Below are 22,245 nucleotides of genomic sequence, written 5' to 3' on the forward strand. Positions count from 1 at the left end.
ACGCTCCGTCTTTCACTGTCAACTTCCCCTTATAAATACATTTTATTTTTCAGAAAAGATTTAGGTACAAAGAAAAATTGAGCACAAAGTACAAAGAGTTCCCACCTACTCCCCACCCCTACACGTGAATAGCCTTCCCCCCTATCGTCATCTCCCACAAGAGTGGTATATTTGTTATAATCAGAAAACCTACATCGACACCTCATTATAATCTAAAGTGCATAGTTTACATTAGGATTCATTGGTGTTGTAAATTCAATGGATTTGGACAAAGGTATAATGACATGTATCTACCACAGTAGTATTGTATGGGTAGTTTCACTGCCCTAAAAATACTCTGTGCTCCAACTATTCATTCTTTCCCTCTTCCTGTTCCCTGGTAACCAGTGATTTTTTACTGTCTCCATAGTGTTGCCTTTTCCACAGGTCATATATTTGGAATCATAAATTATGCAGCCTTTTTAGATTGGCTTATTTCACTTAGTAATATGCATTTAAGTTTTTCCCAGGTTTTTTCATGGCTTTGTAGCTTTTTATTTTTAGTGTTGAACAATAGTGCATTGTATACATGTGCCACAATTTATCCATCCATTTACTGAGGACATCTTGGTTGCTTCTAAAATTTTGGAAATTTTGAATTAAGTTGTTACAATTATGTCTGCAGGCTTTTATGTAGACATAGGTTTTCAACTCCTTTGGGTAAATTCTGTGGACTTCAAGAAGAAATATAGCTGCCAAAAAAGACTCCTTTTACTTAACTGGGCACAAACTTGTAACCAGAGTCTAGTAGCCATTGTTCATAAACACCTTTTACACATGCCACATATCAGGGAAAAACCATAGACTGAGCAGCCAAGACTTCTGCATTGTATTCCTGTTGCCTAAGGCAAACATTATAAAGGAGTTCCTGGATTTATATTTTGACCAATGGGCTGAGAGACCTGCTCTGTCCAATTGGAACTGCACAGGTCCTTATTTGCATCTATACTGACCAATCAGAGCAGCTTCATAATGAACAATCAGGATTCAACATTTCAACCAATCAGAAAATTGCTATTTGGACTAATCAAACAGTGCAAATTTGGGTCCCTCATCCGCATAAAAATGCACCAATCAGGGATCAGGGAGGACACTCTGTTTCCTTCCTCCGGTGATTTCCTCTTCCCCATTTTATAACTAGTTACTTGAAGAAAGTTTCTACTTTTTCTGCACCCTGGATTGGGGACTCCTGTTGGCATTAGATTGGTGACAACAACCTTTTGTTGCCAATACCAAGGACTGTAGATACTGGATTGTACTGGTAAGAGTGTATTTGCTTTTTTATTTTTTTTGCAAAAAAACTGCAAGCTGTCTATCAAAGCGGCTGCATCATTTCCCTGACCTCTTTAAGGCACAGCTTGGTCAGCTTGCTAAGACACAGCATGACTTCTTAGGTAGAGAGCACCCCAATTACTACTGCCCAGACATCTTGAGATACACTGTCGTGTATATGGCAAGGTGTACAGGATCACATTCTGGGGCAGCACAGGACAAATTCCTGTGCCTCATGCTCAATTAATCAAATATGAGCTATTAGTGTGTCTGAACTAGGGCAGCTTAACTTGTGTTCAACTCATCTGTTGCTGTAAGGGTTGTTGAAAGCCAGAGAAGTGCCACTATATGTTTGATGTGTGTGTGTGTGTGTGTAAGAACAGGCTGTCCCTTCTCCCTGAACACTCACACCATCCAGCTGTGTCTTTCTCCTCTTCCCTGGAGCTCTCCTACCAACTAGTCGGTCATCCCTTCTCATTCATTGGAGATTTGCCTCCTGACTCATAGTTGTTTTTTTTTATCTCACCACTATAATATTTGTTCCCCTCTCCCACTTCTCAGTTCTATGAGTTTCTCATTTCCAACAAGCTTCCCCTCACCTTCCTCCAGTGCCCCACTCCCATAATCACCATCAGAGTCCTGGCATCAATAGAATCTGCACCCCCTCAGAAATCTGTTTCAAACGAGTCACTTTCTAAAATACCATGATCTATTTTTCCAGATTCACTCACCACAAGTCTTTGCACTCAATCCCTCTAATCCTTTGATCCCACATCTTTCTTGTGATCCATCAGTCTCCTTCTGTTTTCTCATCACCCCTCATTTAATGTAAATCTTAGGGTCAATCTTCCTATCATGCCCTGCACTTCCCTCTGTTATTTACTCCTGGCTGGCAAACCCCAATCCTCGCTGAAGTTCACTCTGCCTTCTTTGAGCCTGTCCTGAGCAGTTCCAAGTTGCTGATTAGCAACCACCAGACAAAGCTGGCTCAATCTTAAACCACCCGGACACCAGCTCTTCTGACATACCTGTCACACTTTCTTAGGTGACATTCCCATTCTCTGAAATGACATTTCAGACTTTCTTCTGTCTTCTCACCTCCCACATTCTCTTTCCCTGAATCCTGGCTAATGAGGGAGCCTCCAGCTCCCTCAGAATCTAGCAGCCAGAGAGAAACTCCTTCATCTTCTCACCCCAATCTAGAAACACTTCTGAATTGTTACGAGGCTTTTGCTTCTTTTCTACTGTAGGGAAAAAACCTCTCTCTCCTAACAATAATGTTTCTTCTCTGGATGAAGTCATGGCTCAAGTTTATTCCTTTAATTATCATCTTCTTCTGCATCATTGCATCATCAGAGTCCATCCCTCTCCATTGTGTTCTTCCTTTTTGCTTTTGTGTTTTGGGCCAGAGGTGAGAGAGTATAATTTATATTAAAACACACACACACAGACAACATCCCAAAAATTTATTCTGTGCTCACCCACACAGTTAAACATGGTTCTAATGTCTATCACCTTAATAATGTTTCCTGGTTTGGGACTGTATATAAATAAAATTGTATAGTATGTACTCCTCTGTATCTTGCTTCAATATAATATTTTGAGACTAATCTGTGTTGTTGTGTACATCAGTAGTTTTTATTGCTGTGTAGTATTTCATTGTGTGACTATACCACAACTTGTTTCCCCACTCTTCTGTTAATGGACATTTAGGCTGTTTCCAAGTGTGGGCTACTATAAATAAGGAGCCTATGAACATTCTTGAACAAAGCTTTTTGGGGGCATATGTTTCATTTATTTTATATGCATTTCATTTTTGGTCATACGTGTATGTTTAACTCAATAACAAACTACCAAACAGCTCTTTAAAGTGGCTATACCATTTTGCATTCTAATGAAAGCAATGTTTGAGAGTTCCAGGTGCTTCACCTCCTTGCCAAATTTAGGATTTTCAGCCTTTTTTTTTTTTTTTTTTAAGTTGGGGTTGGGGTGGGTAGGGAGAGAGATGAGAAGCAATAATTCCCAGTTGTGACACTTTAGCTGTTCATTGATTGCTTCTCATACATAGGTGCCTTAATGGGGTGAGGGGGGCCCTCCAGCGGAGTCAGTGAACCCTTGCTCAAGCCAGCAACCTTGGGCTTCAAGCCAATGACCTTTGGGCTCAAGCCAGAGACCATGGGATCATGTTGACGATCCCACACTCAAGCTGACAATGCAGCACTCAGGCTGGTGAGCCCGCACTCAATCTGTAACCTCAGGGTTTCAAATCTGGGACTTTAGTGTCCCAGATCGACGCTCTATCCACTGTGACACCACCAGTCAGGCTATCAACCTTTCTAATTTTAATGATTCCAGTGATGCAAGGAGTGCTTCTTAGCACAGTAATTGGCATCATGTTAGCCTTTAAAAGTGGTTAGCTATTATTAGAATAAATGTTCATTTTTAAAAAGGGCATCTAAGTTTCTTCTTTCCTATAATCATATCTTTCTCTTCTTTCTGTTCTAACCCCTCCAAAAACCACATTATAATATTTATAAATCTTTGTACTGACTAATGTCTCTCATAATACACAGCAAATGCTCAATAAATAGCACAGATTTCCCTTTCTCCTGCAGCTGCCTAGAGGGTAACTTTCTAACCTATTTTGCTCTGGGATCTGTCCCCATACCCCTGAGTTGACATTCTCTTTTTTGCGTTCTCTTTGGAGCTGCACAGCCCTGTAGCTAGGACCTCAAACTCTGCCCTTTTGACAACAACAGGTTTCGACCACCTTACCCAGTCTGCAAACCTGAGTGTCCCTCCTGAGCACAGCTTCTCTGGGGGTTGCGTGTGGGTGGGGAGAATCTGGGGTCTTGGGCGTGGCTGTGGGCTCAGCGACCGCGGTCTGAGCTGGACCAGACACGTGCTGGTCTCCCGGTGGCAGAGCAAGCGGTTCCTCGCCTCTGCTCCTGAGCGAGCTGCCGAGGGACCCACTCTTTCTGACAACGCCTGCACCCCAAGTCTTCCTCCTGTTTCCATATTTTTCTCCTCCCCCTGCCCAGGTTTATTTAATTATCTCCTCGAGCTCCCTCCACACTGGCCTCCTCCCTAGCCCACGCGGCTCGGGCAGCGAAAGGGGCGGCAGGAGCGCCCCGCTCTGCACTGCACTTCTTTAGGCGAGAGGGGGCAGCGCGGTGGCTGGAGCGCAGCGCACGAGGGTCTAAGATGCCTGAGAACGGATCTTTCGCCAACTGCTGCGAGGCGGGCGGGCGGGCCTTGCGCCCAGACTGGCCCGGGGCAGGCGGCCCCCGGCCTCCCTGGGTGGCGCCCGCTCTCTCCGCCGTGCTCGTCGTCACCACCGTGGTGGACATCCTGGGCAACCTGCTGGTTATCTTCTCCGTGTTCAGGAGCCGCAAGCTCCGGAACTACGCAGGTGAGCGCCACGCCCGCTGCGGGGCTCCCGCTGTCCCCTTGGCATCTGGGCCGTCCCCTGGCGTCTGGTCTCGACCTTGACCCCGCGATCTGCCGCCCCGATTCTTCTCAGTCCCGGGCTCCACGTTCGTTTCTCTCTAACCTGGTCCCTAAGTTTGATCTTGAACTCAAAAGCCAAGGTGAGTTGCTGCCTTCCCCCCGACGACGTGCGACTCTGACGCCGCCTCTTGCAGTTGCTGAGGGCACACTGGGCTCATCAGTGCCAGCATTAATTGGGCAAAGTTTTCTTGTGCAGTTTTTGGCAGGGTGGGGGATCTGTGGGAACTCACGCGGCTCGACAACGTCGTGATCCTTGGCGTTCTAATTTGTGCTGGTTCGGATTGCGGCCCCTCTCTGGCCACAGAAATCTCAGAGTCTTTAATACTTCTTACTCTCCCCTCAAGCGCTGTAGCTTCACGCAGTAGATGGCTTAGAAAATATTTGCTAAGACAATGAGTGAGTTAATGAAAGAACTCTGGAGGGTTCTGTGTCAGAAAGTTATCTCCAGGTCATTTGAAGACTCAATTCCAACCAAGAGAGTGCAAATGCAGAAATCTGCAGGCTCTGCTTGGACTGAACTAGATTGCTTTGAGATAGTATGTTTTTCCTTTTCCTTTCCTTTCTTTCTTTCCTTCTTTCTTTCTTTTTTTTTTTTTTTTTTTTTAGGCAGGAAATTTGTGAGATTAACCACAATTAAAACAATGATTAGACTAAATAGTGCTGCAATCCTGAAAATATTTACCCCTTTCAGTCCACCCTCGTTTTTATTTTCCCATATCTGGTCTGCAAGGGAACAAAACCAGAGGGAGAGTGTATGCGAACTGTGGCCCTGGAGGGTCATTGGCTTATGCTGACCATTTCTACTTGGGAAGAAGCTCAGTGACCTATTTGTCAATTTGCAACTTCCCACTTTGGGCCTTAGAGGCAACTCATACATTGGCATGAATTAAAATGAAAAGATAAGAGCAGAAAGCCAACTATATAGCTTAAGCAAGCTTTTCTAAGGAGCTATGACCATTTTTAGTAAATGGTTATACATTTATATTTTGTGTGGCCCTGTGACTCTAAGATTTTTATTTTAAAGAACAAAGTGAGCTTCTATTCATATTACAGGATATAACATTATTAAGAAGAATTAAGCTTTCTAATGCAGTCATTTCAGTCATGGTGGCTAGTACTATCTGGAATATGTTCAAGATATTATTGTATCCTTTGAGTAAAAGCCTGCATAGTAGGAAAGAGCAGGTTATGATTAGAAAGCTATATATTTAATATTGTTGATCATATCGTTTATTTGCAGCAGCCACAAACATTCATTTCCTGCACAGAGAGGTGGGGAAGGCGGGATGGTGCCCTCTGGGTTCTGACACTGGCCGCTTCTCTCGCTGACTGGGTATTTAGAGAAGGCCTGGTGGGCTGTGGCCCCTGTGGAATAATTGAGCTGCCCACCATAAGAGAGGTGGCTGAGGGCAGAGTGTGCTGCTTCCCTTTGCCTGAGGCAGACAAGCATCTTCTGCCCTTCTGCATCCTTCTGGCCTTTCTGCACTCCTAGCAGGACTCATGGAAATGGTACTGATTGGAGAACATGGTTCGAGCAGGTGATGAGCATGATAAATTGCTGGCACATCTTCTGTTCTCTTTCCTACCTCCTGTTGAGTCTGCTACGGCTCAGCACCGGAAAAATAAAAATTTAACACTGTATCTAAATGACATTGGTTCCTGACACACTGGTGACTGCTGTAGCCATAGTACTGACTTTAAATAAAGTTGTCAGGGTGAGATTTTTTTTTTTTTTTAATGAGAGGAGGGGAGATAGATTCTCGCATGTGCCCCAAATGAAATTCAACCGGCAACCCCCATCTTGGGTGAATGCTCGAATCAACTGAACTATCCTCAGTGCCTGAGGCCAATGCTTAAACCAACCTAGCTATCCTCAGCGCCCAGGGCCAACGCTTGGACCAATTGAGCCACTGTTGCTGCAAGAGGGGAACAGAGAGAGAAGGGGGAGAAAGAGGGGAAAAGAAGCAGATGGTTGCTTCTCATGTGTGCCCTGACCAGGAATCGAACCTGGAACGTCTGCACGCCAGGCCAACACTCTATCCACTGAGCCAACTGGTCAGGGCCCAGAGTAAGATTTCAAAAGGTGCTAAGAACTTAACTTAGAATAGTTAGCATACATTCCACTGTTAATCAGGTGTTCTCTTACTGAAGAGTTTGAATTTTCTTTAAGAAACTTATCTCAGACCTTTCTGTAATTAATGCCATTGGTATTAAGAAGATAGTTCTGGGGGAAAAAAAATAGAAGATAGGAATAACAATGAGAATACATATATTTTCAATAATCAAGGTACCCAGTCCACATTAAGGCCATAGCACCTTTTTTAGAAGACATCAGTATCTTTTACTTGACTGTTACAAACCCAGTTTCTCTGTGGGGCAGACCCTGGTCATTCACAACAGGATGTTCCTGATAGCAGAGTAAGTGGTCAGAGTTATTGTTCTTTTTTCCCTGGGATGCCCTGTCTGCCGATTCTGTTCCATGTGCATTGGGTTGGCTTTTTCAGAGATGGCACCAGAGAAAGGCAGACAGGGCGGATGGAAGGAGGGTGGGAGACAGATTCAGGGCACTTACTCAGTTTAGAAGTGGGGCCAGGTGGATGTTCACTCCGCTATATTCTCAGAGCCTCACGCAGCACATGGCACTGGGTTGGCACTTCATACTTCCCAGTGTGTGCTTCCTGGGGACCTGTCACAGGTTGGGTTCTCCTGATGGCCTCTGAGGACTTTCCTTTGTGCCTGATACTGCTACTCTTAGCTCAAACTGGACATCACCAATATCAATCCCTGTGTATCAATCCCGTGATGTTCTGGAACCTTCTATCCAGTTCCTTCTCTCTCTTCTATTTGTTTAACCTCTGCCTCCTTCCCTTTAGCCAACAGACACCGCACACGCGTATGTGTGCACATACACGCAGAGGTCTCCAGCGTTTCAAAGAAAAAGAATCTTTCTTGGATTTTATGTCTTCTTCTAACTTCCTTACCTTCTCAGCCAGACATCTTCATATACCAGTTTATATCCACTGACCACCCCATTGCTTCCCAGTTCCTCTTCAGTCCTCTGGGGTCTGGCACCCTCAGAAATGCTCCTCTGCCCTGTGTGGGACACTGAGGGCCACTCTCTCCTTGGGGCCTTTCATTCTGTCGGTTTATCTGGCTCCCGGTTTTAATCTCCTTCCTCTCTTCATCTCCCAGATACCTGATCCCTGGAGCTATTCTTGGTTCCTTCATTCCCCAGATTTTCATGATCTTTGCCTTAGACTAGTTCTCAAATTTCCTCTTTCCTATCCTCTCTACTCGTTCTGCAATTTACAGTATCTCTGTCTCTTGAGCAAACTGTGTCCATAGTCTCCAGATAGCTTTCCCTGCTCCGTCCTCCAGTGGCTGCTAGCTCTGCCAGAGTCCCCCCTTCCTTCAGTGACTGCTCTGTATGTACAGACGAGGTCTGTCCCCAGGGCACCAAGTGGCTGCCTCTCCCACTCAGGCCCTGTTCTCTGCATGATCCTTCCCCTTGGGAAGCTCGGCCTCTGTTCTGCTAGTGAGTATCTCCTTCGGACTCCTTTCTCACGTCCCCCCAAGGGCTGTCGGTGTATATAATACTATGAAAGGCGCAGTTCCTATCTTCCTCCACAGGCTGGTACGTGGCCTCACCTCACTGCATTGCTAGTTTTTCTCTCTCCCCACTGGACCGCAAGCTCATTGAGAGCAGAGATTATTCCATTTCTGTCCACAGAGCCAGGTACATAGTAAAAACTGAATGCAGGTCTGCTGAAACAAATTGAAAATGGACAAGATATCAGAAAAGCAGCGAGATTAAAGAAATTATTTTGCTTCGTGAAGTGGGGTACCCCTCTTACAGTACTCAGCACTGCTCAGGAAATCAGTATGTTTCTCATGAAACGGAATTGCTTTTAGCACTACAGGCCCAAAGGACACTTTATTGTTCTTGAACGCTCACTGGCACCTTCAGCACAAAAGTGCATGTGCTTCCGATTGCGGCCACGGAGCAGCGGAGCTGGGAGGCTCCAGCTACTCCACAGCTCCCTAGCGTTGTGCCCCGGTGACTTCCTAAGGAGTTGGCCCCTTTAAACGGCCCATACATACTATGTGAGCCTACGGCCATTACCTGCACCATTTAGATAGTCAGCTACACAGAAGAGCGCTGAGAGAAACGTGTCCTGTAACATCGAGAAATGTCCATTAGCGGAGGACAAAGTGCAGCAGCATCGGTCAGCCCTGGCCCATAGGCACAGCCACCCTGACTTCACAGGCAGCAGTCAGGAGCCATGGTCTGACGATGGATTCTTTTCAACATTTTATATTTTTTTTGCAATTTTTATTTATTGATTGATTTTATAGCGAGAGGAAGGGAGATCGAGAAATGTCAGTTTGTTGTTCCACTTATTTATGCATTCACTGGTTGGTTGATTCTTGTATGTGCTCTGACCAGGTTGCTTCTTGTTTGGGCCCTGACCCGCAACCTTAGCGCAGCGGAACAGCTAGCCAGTTGAGCTACCTGGCCAGGGCTGACAATGGATTCTTATGCTACAAGTGGGTTAAAGATGCCGTCAAAGGGGTGTTGTTAGTAACTGAATATAGGGCCATTTCTAGGACATTTTGGTGATTTGTAAGGAGGAAGGATATCAAAAATTTAACAGTGGAATTACCCAGGGAAATGTAGACTTGGTTGCTGAACTCACAGGTCCTTGTCCACTCTGTTCGTTCCGTCCTGCAGGTGCCCAGCGATGCTCAGGGTCTGTGCCATCTCTTCTTTGGAACTGGTGACTGTGTTGCAGTCTTCCAGTTGGGAATTCTCACCCTAGCAGGTGTGTAGCATCCCAGTTAAATTAGAGCAGAGCCCACCTTTATTCCTTGTCCTTCTCCTCCCACTTACTGATTGAGGAGGTAAATGATAAACCAATTAAATAGGCTGGCCCTGGACAAAGGCTCTTGAGAAGCCAGAAGAAAATATTTAATTGATCCACATTCTCTGCTCTCCAGCATTACAGGGTAAAGCAGAACCTGCTTCATCCTGGCTTTCTCCTAACACTGACCCTTGTGGCTGGCGATGCCACTAGGTGATAGGTATCTTTTGGTCTGCTGAGCTTATGAGTTTGGAGTGCTTGTTATCAACAGAAGACCAATCTGGCCTACCTCGGAGTCCCTCCTTGATGTTGCCTGAGCTTTCCAACCTCACAATTTAGTGCTGAATACCCTATCTCCTCACTGAGCAAAAATGAACACATTTTAAATCTCATAATTACGTCTTTAGCCAAATAATCATGAAAGCTCATAATCTTCTTTCATTTCTACGATGTAGCTCTCAGTGGCCCAGGGATATGAAGATTTTCATGTTTGACTGCCTTCACTTTTTTTCCCAGAAAATTGGATTCTGTATTTAGCATGATATGTTGCAAGAGTCAGAAGATATTGATGCTGCTCTTAGGTATTACTATTTTAAATATTTATTGCTGAAAGAGTAAAAGGGAGTTGGGAAGTAAAGTCCAAAATAAAAACATGAAAACTGTGTTGGATTTTGATCTAATAAAATGGAAATCACACTATCAACATTAAAGGATTCTGGTGAGAAACATTTGAGTCAATTTATGTAAATGCACATTATGAATTTTAAGGTGCTATCCCAGTTGTTTTGTTATTAAGTATGATTAAGGTTTGTGATGATTCTGGCAGAATTTTTTTTTCATTTTTTTAAATGTTTATTTATTTTCTTATTTTAGAAACAGGGAAAGGGAGAGAGAGTAAGAGAGGGACAGGAACATTGATTTGTTCTTGTATGTGCTGTGACCAGGGATTAAACCGGCAACCTCGATGCTTCAGGACGATGTTCTAACCAACTGAGCTATCCAGCCAGGGCCAGTCTGGCAGAATGTTTTGTAATAAACAGTTATTCTTTTAAATGAATGCTTAAGCTCTTAAGTATATTTTCTTCTTTTAAGTGGTTGAAATATCTATCCCCCATCCTATTTATTAGTTTGCTTAGCAACCCTGTTCTCCTTGAATTAAAAAGCAAAGTTAGATTTCAAACTCAGTTCTTGTATATATAATTTCTCTACATACTCTAAGATTTTCATTAACAGTGTGATTTTGGAGGAAAAAATAACCCTCTGCCCTCAAAGAATTTGGGAATCAAATTAGAAGCTTACATTAATATAAAGGACATTGTTTTAGTATTTGTAAGAAAATCAAGTTTTTAATAAACGGTCTATTCACAATGATTTCAAAGGCCTAGCTCTAGAAAGTAATAAAAAGATCTCATATTCATTTGGAGATTACTATCATTCCTTACAAGATCCTATTTGAGGGGTCCTGTTTCTGGTGCAAGGTCTTGGTGATAGTGTCCAGTTTCTTGAGTTGTCCTGCCTAAGCAGCCCCACCCCCCCACTGCCCCCACCCCCATGCCGACTGATTCCTTCCTCGCTGTCTCACCGTCTTGTGCTGGCCTCCCCTCCCCACACCACCACACTGAAGGGCCACGCTGTGTCTTCCATCCATCACTGAGCCCTGACCAAGCATGGTAGGTGCTCAGTAAATGTATTATATGTTTGAAAAAGTGGAAAATAGAAAAAGACCTCAAGGCATAGGAAGTTTAATCCTGTTAGAAATAATAGACCATCTGTTGACTTCCCTATAGTAATCCTCTCCACATCTTGTTTTTATTTAAGAGTCTCTCCTATGAGACCCTGGGCTTTGTAAGGGGAGGAAGTGTGTTTATCGTGTTCACCACATTTCCCTGAGCCCCGGCACAGGCATGGCCAGTTCTTGGTAAGTGTTCAGCAACACTTGTTGAGTAAATTATTCAATGACTGTGTATTTCTACATTGCCTATCTTACCTCAGGGACAAGGGGCAGTTTAAATCCAATGATCTCTTCTCCTGGGTGTGCAGGGTGGGCACAGGGAAGAGGGGCAAAGGATTGGAGGTAGCTTTGTCCTCCAGAATTCTCCTCTCAGAAGAAGACTAGAGAGCTCATCACTTGCCGGCTCTTCCCCAGATTACCGGGTCCTGGTTAAGAACTAGATTTCCCAGAAAGAAGAGAGGTGGTGAAGAGGGAGGGGACCGTGACAGTCTGTATGGGAAGGGTTGTGCTTTGGGTATGAATGTGGAAGGAAATTACATATTAGGGAACAAAACCCTATTGTCTGTATCCACTAATATGCCCTGTCTGATGGAGGAAGATGGAAATAAGCCACACCAGGACTTGTGATATAAATATTCATTAGAAGCCTGCGCACGGAGTGATGAGCAGTGTTGTGTGCTTCCTGGTTGATTTCTCAACTGTCTGGGGAAGAAATGGGTAGAGAACTGGATCTTTCCTTGACTGTCTTCCAGGCAGAACCTGGCTCCTTACAAATGGGAGGCACAGCAAGAATGTTATTTGCCTAATTTGGAATAGTGTCAAGAAAGCCAGGAGGCAGTGTGACGTCCGGGCTGATGACTCTACAGCAGGAACTAGTTGATTTCAGCCTTTTAGAAACAGCTGGAATGACACAAGAGAGTAATTAAATCACTTTCCACGTGGAGTTGAAAGTGTTCTTCCCACTCTTTACCAGCTGTTTGCCAGCCTCCTAGGCATTATTAGGGGATGTGCCATGTTACATGGCAGAGGTTGACTGCTTTCCTGGGAAACAGCTGGACGAGCCAGCGCCCACGCGCAGCAGCTCTTGACTTTCTTCCCACGTACTTGCAAGTGCCAAAAGCTTGTTTGCCACTTAGCAAGCCTGGCAGAGACCAATACTTCTGTGTGGAAAGAAGTGATTTTCCTCGTAGAAACAGCCATGTGGATGTGTGTGAGGAGGGGGACGGAGGCCTTCGAAAGGTAAGAAGGGAACTGATGAAGGAATCATCCCAGAGAAAGAAGTTCAGTAACTTGTTCAAGCTCACGTGGCCAGGATGTGGCTGAACTGATATTACCACAAATCACTAGGAGGGAGAAGGGAGGAAGGAGAGGGAGGGGGTGGGGGGGAGGGGAGGGGCACAAAGAAAACCAGACAGAAGGTGACAGAAGACAGTTTAACTTTGGGTGAGAGGTATGCAATATAATCAAATGTCAAAATAATCTGGAGATGTTTTCTCTGAACATATGTATCCCGATTTATTAATGTCACCCCATTAAAATTAATTTTAAAAAAATGAGAAAAAAAAATCACTGCAACTCCCAGCACCACCTCCAGATGTCAAAAGGACATTTAAAATTCAGCTGAGAACAAGAACTTTGAGAGATGAAATTCCTCGCTCTTTTAGGACCAAGTGAGGTCTGCGTAGGGGAGTCAGAGACAGAAAGCTACCAGTGGAGACAGCAAGCAAGGCTGGGAATTAAACGAAGAAGTGGGAGACTCCTCCACACCCCAAGCAAGTCCTCAGGGGTGCATTTCTTGCCTTGCAGTGCCAACCAGAAAGAACAGGAGGGGCTCCATCCTATTTAGTGAATAGATTCCTTAAAGTAGTAGACTGGAAGGAGTCCAGCAGGCCACTCTGAGGCCAGAGTCTCCTTTACCATCAACCTCTATCTGAATGTCTCCAGAGACAGGGAAGCTCACTACCTCGCAAGCATTCTGATGGTCCAAATGATCTCTTTCTATTCAGATGCAGCCTGTCTCCCTGGGCCCCTAGCCCAGCTCTCTAGACTTAGGAGTACTCAGGTCCTGAGACCTCCCAGGGAGCTTAACAGACTTCTGTTGTTCTGAGTGGGATTGATCTCAAACCTCTGGCCAAAACAGGCACTTGAAGAAGGCTGCCTGTGGTCCTGCCAGGTTCCCAAGGGCACGTGGAGCATGTCCCGTGGAAGCTTCCTTGAGATGGGGGTGAGAATGTGTGTTGGGACAGGAGAGGGCTGAAGACAGCACTTCGACTACCTTGTGGGTTCACAACTGCAAGTTTGATGTCTCCCTCACCTAAAAGTCTGACTCAAGGGAACTCCCAGCTGGGTGGCTCTGAGCCTCTCTTTATCTGAACCCCCTTGAAGTCAGACTACCACCTGGCCTCTCAGATTACTGGGCCTTTTGGACTCTTCCATCTGCCTGACCCTCGGAGCTCCGGGGTGGCCCCGGCAGCCTCTGGCATGCAGAACAGGCACAGGGCGGCCGTGGAGCGTCGTGCCCTGGCCTCTGTGAAGAGTCCCTCCTGCCAAGCCCTTCCACCTTCGCTCCGTGTTCAGCCACTGCAAGGGCGGCAGCTGGCCCGTCACCATGTGGCAAGAGGACAGAAGACTTGAAACACTGTGTCCAGCGCCCGCTGTGTCCCTGAAGGCCTCTGTTGGTGGGAGAGTATCTTTTGAGCATACAGTAGGGACTCAAACAGTAAACACTTGGTGACTATCACAGATGGTGTTCGGATTGGAACAGCTCGTGCCTTGAACTTCGTGTTGCCTAAACTTTCAGGTTTTGGGTGCTTTATTCATGAGTCAGTGCTGGTTTTAGGATGCAGACGTTTTAGAAACAGGGACTGTGTTCTTTTGGATCTACCTCCTTCCTAGGACTCTGGCCCAGAACATGCCTGAGGCATATTCATCGATGGTCGTGGTTTTTCTGGGGCTCTTTCTGGACGGCTGAGATTGGTAATGCTGGAGAACATTCTGTTCAGAGGAAGGAGGTGGTTCAGAAAGCCAAGAAAGTGCAGGCAAACTGGGGAGGCCTGCAGAGGCTGTGAGCCGGGGAGGGGGCCGCCACAGCCCCTCCGGCTCCACAGGACTGGACGCTGAGCCACCACGCCACGTGTCTGCCAGGATGGCAATACGGCTTCATGTGTGTCCCAGACAGGAACACCAGAACTCAAGGTTCCCACTCTCAAAACCTTTCTTCCATCCCACCTGCAAAATGCAATTCACATTTAGAAAAATGAGTTAAAAAGACCTGGAAAGGAGCCTGTTAACCAGTGGGGGGGGGGGGGGGGAGGAAACAAAAGGAAAGTTTCAGAGAGAGATGCGGGGAGGTGGGTGGATAGAGGAAGGGGCTGGTGGTGAACCCACGTTCCTGGCTTTGAGATTCTTCTCCCCAGAATCCTTGCCCGAGTTAAATGATACAAAACTACTGAGCAACCGTGCCTATCATGGAAATAGTTACCATTGGTGAGCACCTACTGTGTCCCCAAGAACTTTGAATCATTATTTAATTCTCACAGCTACAGTATAGAATAGACACTATTATTCTCACTTTACAAACGAGAAAACGAGTCTCGCAGAGAGTCTGTGGAACTGCTTCAGCCACACAGTGAGTAACAGACATGCAGCTGAAACCCAGCACTCTGTGTCTAAAAGCCACTCAGTTTCTGCTCCCAGTACTAACAAATTTGAATACTTTGAAGTAACTGGACAAAGAATAGAATGTTTTACGGAAGAGAAATTGCAGGGTCTTGTGCTGACTGTTGCTTCCTGTTTCCTGTTTCAGGTAATTTGTTCCTGGTGAGCCTGGCATTGTCTGACCTGGTGGTGGCCTTGTACCCCTACCCACTAATCCTCATGGCCATCTTCCATGATGGCTGGACCCTGGGGCAGGCGCACTGCAAGGCCAGTGCCTTTGTGATGGGCCTGAGCGTCATCTGCTCCGTCTTCAACATCACTGCCATCGCCATTAACCGCTACTGCTACATCTGCCACGGCACGGCCTTCCACCGGGCCTGCCAGCACTGGCACACCGCGCTCTACATCGGCCTCATCTGGCTCCTCACCGTGGTGGCCTTGCTGCCCAACTTCTTTGTGGGGTCCCTGGAGTATGACCCCCGCATCTATTCCTGCACCTTTATCCAGACAGCCAGTGCCCAGTACACGGTGGCAGTGGTGGTCATCCACTTCCTTCTCCCCGTGACCATCGTGTCCTTCTGTTACCTGCGCATCTGGGTGCTGGTGCTCCAGGCCCGTAGGAAGGCCAAGGCGGAGAGCAGGCTGCGCCTCAGATCCAGCGACGTCCGGAGCTTCCTCACTATGTTTGTGGTGTTTGTGATCTTCGCTATCTGCTGGGCCCCGCTGAACTGCATTGGCCTTGCTGTGGCCATCGACCCGGAAGGGCTGGTTCCAGAGGGGCTCTTTGTCACCAGCTACTTCCTGGCTTACTTCCACAGCTGCCTTAACGCCATCATCTACGGTCTCCTGAATCAGAACTTCCGCAGGGAGTACAAGAAGATCGTCTTAGTCCTCTGGAGCCCATGGTTCTGCTCTCAGGATGCTTCTCAGGGCAGCCACACCAACGGGCAGCAGGGCCAAGCTCTACCTGTCGTTAACGCCCCCGACCCCGTCCAGGCAGACGCTCACTAGCCTGGCTCTGAGGCACACCAGCTGCGCAACAGACTCGTGAAATGGTAGGAGTGAATCTGCCCCCAGGGTGCGGTTGCCCCTGCTGTGCCGCCCTGTCCGCATGACAGCACATGGCTGGTGGCACTTCATCCTGTGGACAAGTCTGTCCGCACCCGTGGTTCCGGCTGGTCAGGGGACACCTACAGGTACTGGGGCCAGCGAGCCTAGCCTTGGACCTGGCAGCCCCTCTCTCTGTGGTGCATTCAGAGCTTGATGCATCCAAGGTCCAAGGAAGGGACGGCAGAGGAAAGGCCTGGGCAGGAGAAGCCCGTTCTTCCCTATGGGCTGCCTTTCTCAACCCTCCGTGTTAGTGTCGTCGCTGCTTTCTCTCTCTCCCCTGAGGGTGGTGGGAGCAGATACCTTCCCGTTAGCAGGAATGAAAGGCAAGCTCTGCAGTACTGGCAGGTGGGTAGCTCTGCAGGGGCCCAAGGGGGCTGGGGCGGCTCAGAGGGCAAGCCACCTGCACTCCCCCGCGGACCTCCCTACATGTACCCGCATGCGTGCACCTGCACACACCACCCTGTGTACCCTACCCCTGCCACCACACCACACTTTGTTTGCTCTGTATATATGTACACATCACACTATCCATGTGCACATACCACAAATGCACTACACATGCACACTCTTCAGGCACTTGGAGCACAAAGTCTGCCTGGCTTCCTCTCCTGGTTCCACTCAGTTCTAGTTGTGAGACTTGGGGGATGCCCCCTAATCTGTATTTCTCAGTCACTCACTTTAAAAGGGTGGATCATGCCAGTGCCTCCTGGGATTGTTGTGAGTATTCATTGGGATAATTCAGATGAAGAGCTGAGGACCATGCCTGACACGTGGCTAGCTCTCAGTAGTCACTAGTTTTCATTATTATTCTAACTGCATAAAAGGAAAGATAACCTTGAAGGAGAGAAGAAATCGCATGCACACAGACAAGGAGTGTGGAGAAGTGGGAAAGGGGCAGCTCCACCAGAATTTCTTCCTGGGCTTTCTACTTGTAGACATCACTGGTCCTCATTCTTTTTAAAATTTTTTCCATTGATTTGAGGAAGAGAGAGAGGAGGGGACAGAAAGAGAAAGAAGCATCAACTTGTCATTCCATTTAGTAGTTACATTTATTCATTCCATTTGTTCATGTATCGGTTGCGTTTCGTACATGCCCCGACCAGGATGAAACCCTGACCTTGATGTGCCAGAAAGATGCTCTATCCCCTGAGCCACCTGGCCAGGCCAGGTCTTCATTTAGCACCAACAGATTTATCTTCCTTCTTCAAATCCACAGATATTAATTGAGGCCCGAGTCCAGCAGGAAAAACAAAAGCCATGTCATCTGCCCTCTGGGAGGCCATAGTAGGTTAACAAATAACGTCAGCTCACATTTATCAGATGTTGGCTTTGTATCGGGCACTGTGGTAAATGCTTGGTATGTATTATTTTACTTAATCCTTATAAAAATTCTTTGAGACAGTATTATTATCTGTATTTTTAGTAGGAATCTGGAACTCAAAGAAGTGAGATGATTTCCTGAGTTCACAGAGCTGTTGAATTCAAAGCCAGGTGTGGAGCCCAAGCCTGTCTGACAGCAGCACCCACTCCCCCCTCTACACACACCCTATGTGTGTGGCAGCAACAGGTGGAGTGGGGGAAGTACCCCACATGTATCAAATGCCCGGGGCTGGCTGCAAACAGAGAGAAACTTACCTCAGCCCGCTGGCCGCTCTCCAGGAGGAAGAGCCCAGCCGCTGCTCTCAGCCCTGCCCCGGCTGCTCTCCCTTCCCCTGTGATGGGGGAATCAGGCGGGGGCTCTGCTCAGTCACCTCGCCACCCGGGAGCTTGCCAAACGTCAGCCAAATGCTCTGGGCTCCATGAAGAAGGTTTCCATTGTGGAAACCTGGGGAAGGCCCTAGGAATCTGATTTAGTCCCTGGAGGTCTTGAACCAAACTGTTGGGGATGTAGGTGTTCCAGCCCGGGTTGTCGGCCTTTGGGATTCAGTTAATGTCTGTGAAGAGTGCTGCTCAGGGAGGGCTCCCAGTTCAGATCTCAATCGGAGAGACACACAGGCCATCGAAGTTTTTCCTTGAGCTACAGCCACTTTTCCTGGCTCTGGGAGAGCCTGAGCTGACCACGTCAGGCATATGTCTGTCTCTGTCCTCTCTGCCAACTCCCGACTTGAAGGTAACAGGGTGTCCCTGGTGTGCTCCCCTCATCCCTAGCTTCATGCTGAGTGGCTCATAAATACAGATTAGGAACCAAAGCTGTCCTGAGTTTCCTGGTTTTCCAGAGCTCAACACTGACAATCCACTAATGGGGACCTTTCTTGTTTCCATAGGTATCTGATGATGGATGACCGAGGAGCCAAGACAAAAGACGGGCATGGGGATAGCCTCAGACATCGGGCCATGTGCATACTCACATGGAATGACCTTACACTGTGGGCCTGGGTTTTTTTTGTTTGTTTGGTTGGTTGTTTTTGTTGTTGTTGTTGTTTTGGTATTTTTCCAAAGTGAGACGCTGGGGGGGGGGGGGAGCAGACAGACAGACTCCCGCATGTACCCGACCGGGTTCCACCCGGCATGTCCACCAGGAAGTGATGCTCAGTCCATCTGGGCCATTGCTCCGTTGTAACCAGAGCCATTCTAGCACCTGAGGCGGAGGCTTTGCAGCCATTCTCAGCGCCCAGGCCAACTTTGCTCCAGTGGAGCCTTGGCTGCGAGAGGGGAAGAGAGAGAGAGAGAGAGAGAGAAGAAGGAGAGGAGGAGGGGTGGAGAAGCAGATGGGCGCTTCTCCTGTGTGCCCTGGCCGGGAATTGAACCCAGGACTTTCACACACCGGGCCAACGCTCTACCTAGCCAATGGCCAGAGCTAGGCCTGATTTTAAATAAAGATGATTTTGCTACAATAGTGTGGGAACTTTATCCATCCTCTGATTTTTTTACTCCAGACAATATTTGACATCTCCACCTTGCAACCTTCCTCCCCATCTGTGTTAGTTATCTGGGGCTGCCATGAGAAGTACGACAGGGTGTGTGGCTTTAATCAAGAGGATGCCCTGTAATTCTACCTTCAGAGTGGTTGAAGCTAGTGTTGAACAGAATCTGACTGAAGTTGTAACAGGGGCTAGACCCAAATAACTACAGATTAGACTGAGATAGAACCTTACCCCATTAGAAGGCTGACAAGAGAATTGATATGCCCCTCCCTGGGGATAAATGTATTCCACTTATATTTTGACTGTTCTTTTCACACAAAGTGGCTGGGATACAATAAAAATAAAATTGTGGGACATGCATAGAGGAAAGAAAATGTGACCCATGGACAAGAGAAGAATCATCAATAGAACAAGACCCAGAGATGGTGCAAATGTTGGAGTTAGAAGAAGAGCATGTTAGAACAACTGAAAAACATGTTGAAGGCTTTAGTGGAAAAGGTGGACAACATGTGTGATGGCTAATATTAGTATAGAAATGAAAACTTCGGGAATGTTCAAAAAGGGGGTGCTGAAATGAAAAATGTAATATTAGATATGGAAAGTTTATTTGAAAAGCTTACCAGAAAACTGGAAAGAACAGAGAAAATGAAACAAAGCAAAGTTAGTAAAGAGAAAGAGAGTGTGGGGACAATAGGGCTGAAAACAGGTACCAACTTCTGATAGACCTCTCCACGTCAAGTCACACAGGGAACAATTATTCCAGCCACAAATTGTGACAACAAGCATGAAGTGGTATCTACCAGAGAACCTTGCCTGAGCCTAGATGTCCATTTTTTTTCTCTAGAGATCAGAGCCACTCTTATCAGTTACATAGTGGTGGAAACTCTTTTGAAGCCCAAGTTCCCAGATGCCAGCAAAAGCCACCCCCCACAGCAGGCCTCTCTAAGGGCAGCAGTTTCAGACCTGCTATGTTAACTCTTTTCTATACCTTCCCCTATTGCAAATTGAGTACACACTTCTTTTTTTTCTGTTATTGTTCTTTCAATTAAAGTTTACATACATTATTGTACTAGTTTTAGGTATATACCCTAATGATAAGACATTATATAGCTCGACACAACTTGTGGTTATTAAAGTATTATTGACTATGTTTCTCATGCTTATCCCATAACTGTTCTGCAACAACCAAATCGTACTTCTTGGTCCCTTCACCATTTTTACCCACCCCTCCCCCAACCCCTCTCCCACCTGGCAACTGTCAAAATGTTCCCTGTATCTCTGAGTTTGTTTCTGCTCTGCTTGTTCATTTATTTTGTTTTTTTAGATTCGGTTGTTGATAGATATGTATTTACTGCCATTTTATTGTTTATATTTTTTATCTTTTCTTCTTCTTAAAGAAATCCCTTTATCATTTCATACAAGACCAGTTTGATGGTGATGAACTCCTTTAGCTTTCTCTTGTTTGGGAAGCCCTTTAACAATCTTTCCATTCTAAATGATGGCTTTGCTAAGTAGAGTCATCTTGGTTATAGTTCCTTGCTTTTTATAACTTTGAATATTTCTTGCCACTCCCTTCTGGCCTAAATAGTTTCTATTGAGAAATCAGCTGACAGTCTTATGGGAGCTCACTTGTAGGTAACTAACTGCTTTTCTCTTGCTACTTTTAAGATTCTCTCTGCCTTTAACCTTTTCATTTTAATTATCAATATAATGTTTCTTGATGTGGGTTTCTTTGAGATCATCTCTTTTGGGACTCTCTGTGCTTCCTGGACTTTTATGTCTATTAGGGAAGTTTTCTGTCATTATTTTTCAAATACATTTTTGACTTCTTACTCTCTCTTTTCTGTCTGACACTCCTATGATGTGAACATTGGTATGCTTGAATTCTCCCAGAGGCTCCTTACATTATCCTGATTTTCTGAAATTATTTTTTCATTTTGCTGTTCTGTTTGGGTGCTCTTTGCTTCCTTACGTTCCCAATCAGTGATTTGATCCTCTGCTTTATCTACTCTACTGTTGATTCCTTGTGGATTAATCTTCATTTCAGTTAGTATAAACTTCATTTCTGACTGCTCCTTTTCTATGATGTTTAGGTTATCACTAAGTTTATTGAGTTTTTTGGTTATAACCAGTGTTTTAAACTCTGTATCTAGTAGATTTCTTATCTCCATTTTGTTTAGTTCTTTTTCTGGAGTTTTGTTCTCTTCTTTCATTTGGGATGTGTTTTGTTTGTTTGTTTGTTTGTTTTTTGTCTCCACATTTTGACTAGTTCCCTGTGTTTGTTTCTATGTATTAGGTAGAGCTGTAATGTCCCCCAGGCTTGGTAGAGAAGCCTAATGTAGTAGGTGTTCTGTAGGGTCCTGTGGCACAGCCTTTCTGCTCACCTGAGCTGCATGCTCTAAGTGTGTCTCATGTAAGCTGTGTCCACTGTCCTGTTATTGTTAAGCCTTGATGACTGTTAACATGTCGACGGGAGGAATTTACCCCCCAGGCCAATAAGCTGACAAGACTGGCTGCAACCACCGACAATTGTGGGGGACCAGCTGTGCAGGGGCCCACCCCACCCCACAGGGCTCTGGTGCCCACTGAGTCTTCCCCTGGAACATGTCACTTGTGGAGATGCTTGGATTGTGGGTGCTTTGATTCAGTCTGAAGCTGTCCACTAGATGTGCTGGTTCTGGGGCCTCCTGAGAGAAACAGGCCAAGGTCAGCTGCCACCTTTGTTCTTCCCAAGGCCACCCAGCATGAGCAAAGTGATCTGCAGATGGCTGCTACTTGTGCTGGGATTGGAAATTCCAAAGTGAGACCAATCTGTGAACCAAACCTGCCTGCTACTCTTGCTGGACCTGGGGCTCACTTAGAGATATGGGGCATACCAAGACCAGATGCTGCTGGTTTGAGAGATTTTAGGAAAATCTGAAGCCTGAGCAGAGACAAGCCACTTTCATGGAAAAGGTGCTGAAAATGGCTTGAGTGGGCATGGAAATTGAGTTGGGCATGTCTCAGGGGATCACCAGGCAGGGCAACAATATTAGCCAGGTTGACGGAGACTCAGATATGGCACCCACGCGTCAGCTCTGTGGGGAGAGTGCTTAGAAAACAACAGTAACTTTGGGCAGCACTTCTGTCAAGGAGAAAGCTCCCCCCAACTAGCTCTCATTCTGATGCAGGCAATTCAGTTCTCCATCTATGTTCCTGG

At 46.2% G+C, this 22,245-nt stretch overlaps 1 protein-coding gene across 1 annotated transcript; it reads left to right on the forward strand.

The window, feature by feature from the left end:
• The first annotated feature begins 4,515 nt into the window (after positions 1–4,515).
• MTNR1B (melatonin receptor 1B) lies at positions 4,516–18,535 on the forward strand. The gene is made up of 3 exons (XM_066360720.1): positions 4,516–4,723; positions 15,221–16,268; positions 18,447–18,535. The coding sequence occupies exons 1-2, from the start codon at positions 4,516–4,518 to the stop codon at positions 16,081–16,083; spliced, it is 1,071 nt and encodes a 356-aa protein (XP_066216817.1). The 3' UTR covers positions 16,084–16,268; positions 18,447–18,535.
• The last annotated feature ends 3,710 nt before the right edge of the window (positions 18,536–22,245 follow it).

This window comes from Saccopteryx leptura, chromosome 1 (assembly GCF_036850995.1).
Source record: "Saccopteryx leptura isolate mSacLep1 chromosome 1, mSacLep1_pri_phased_curated, whole genome shotgun sequence".
Lineage (NCBI taxonomy): Eukaryota > Metazoa > Chordata > Mammalia > Chiroptera > Emballonuridae > Saccopteryx > Saccopteryx leptura.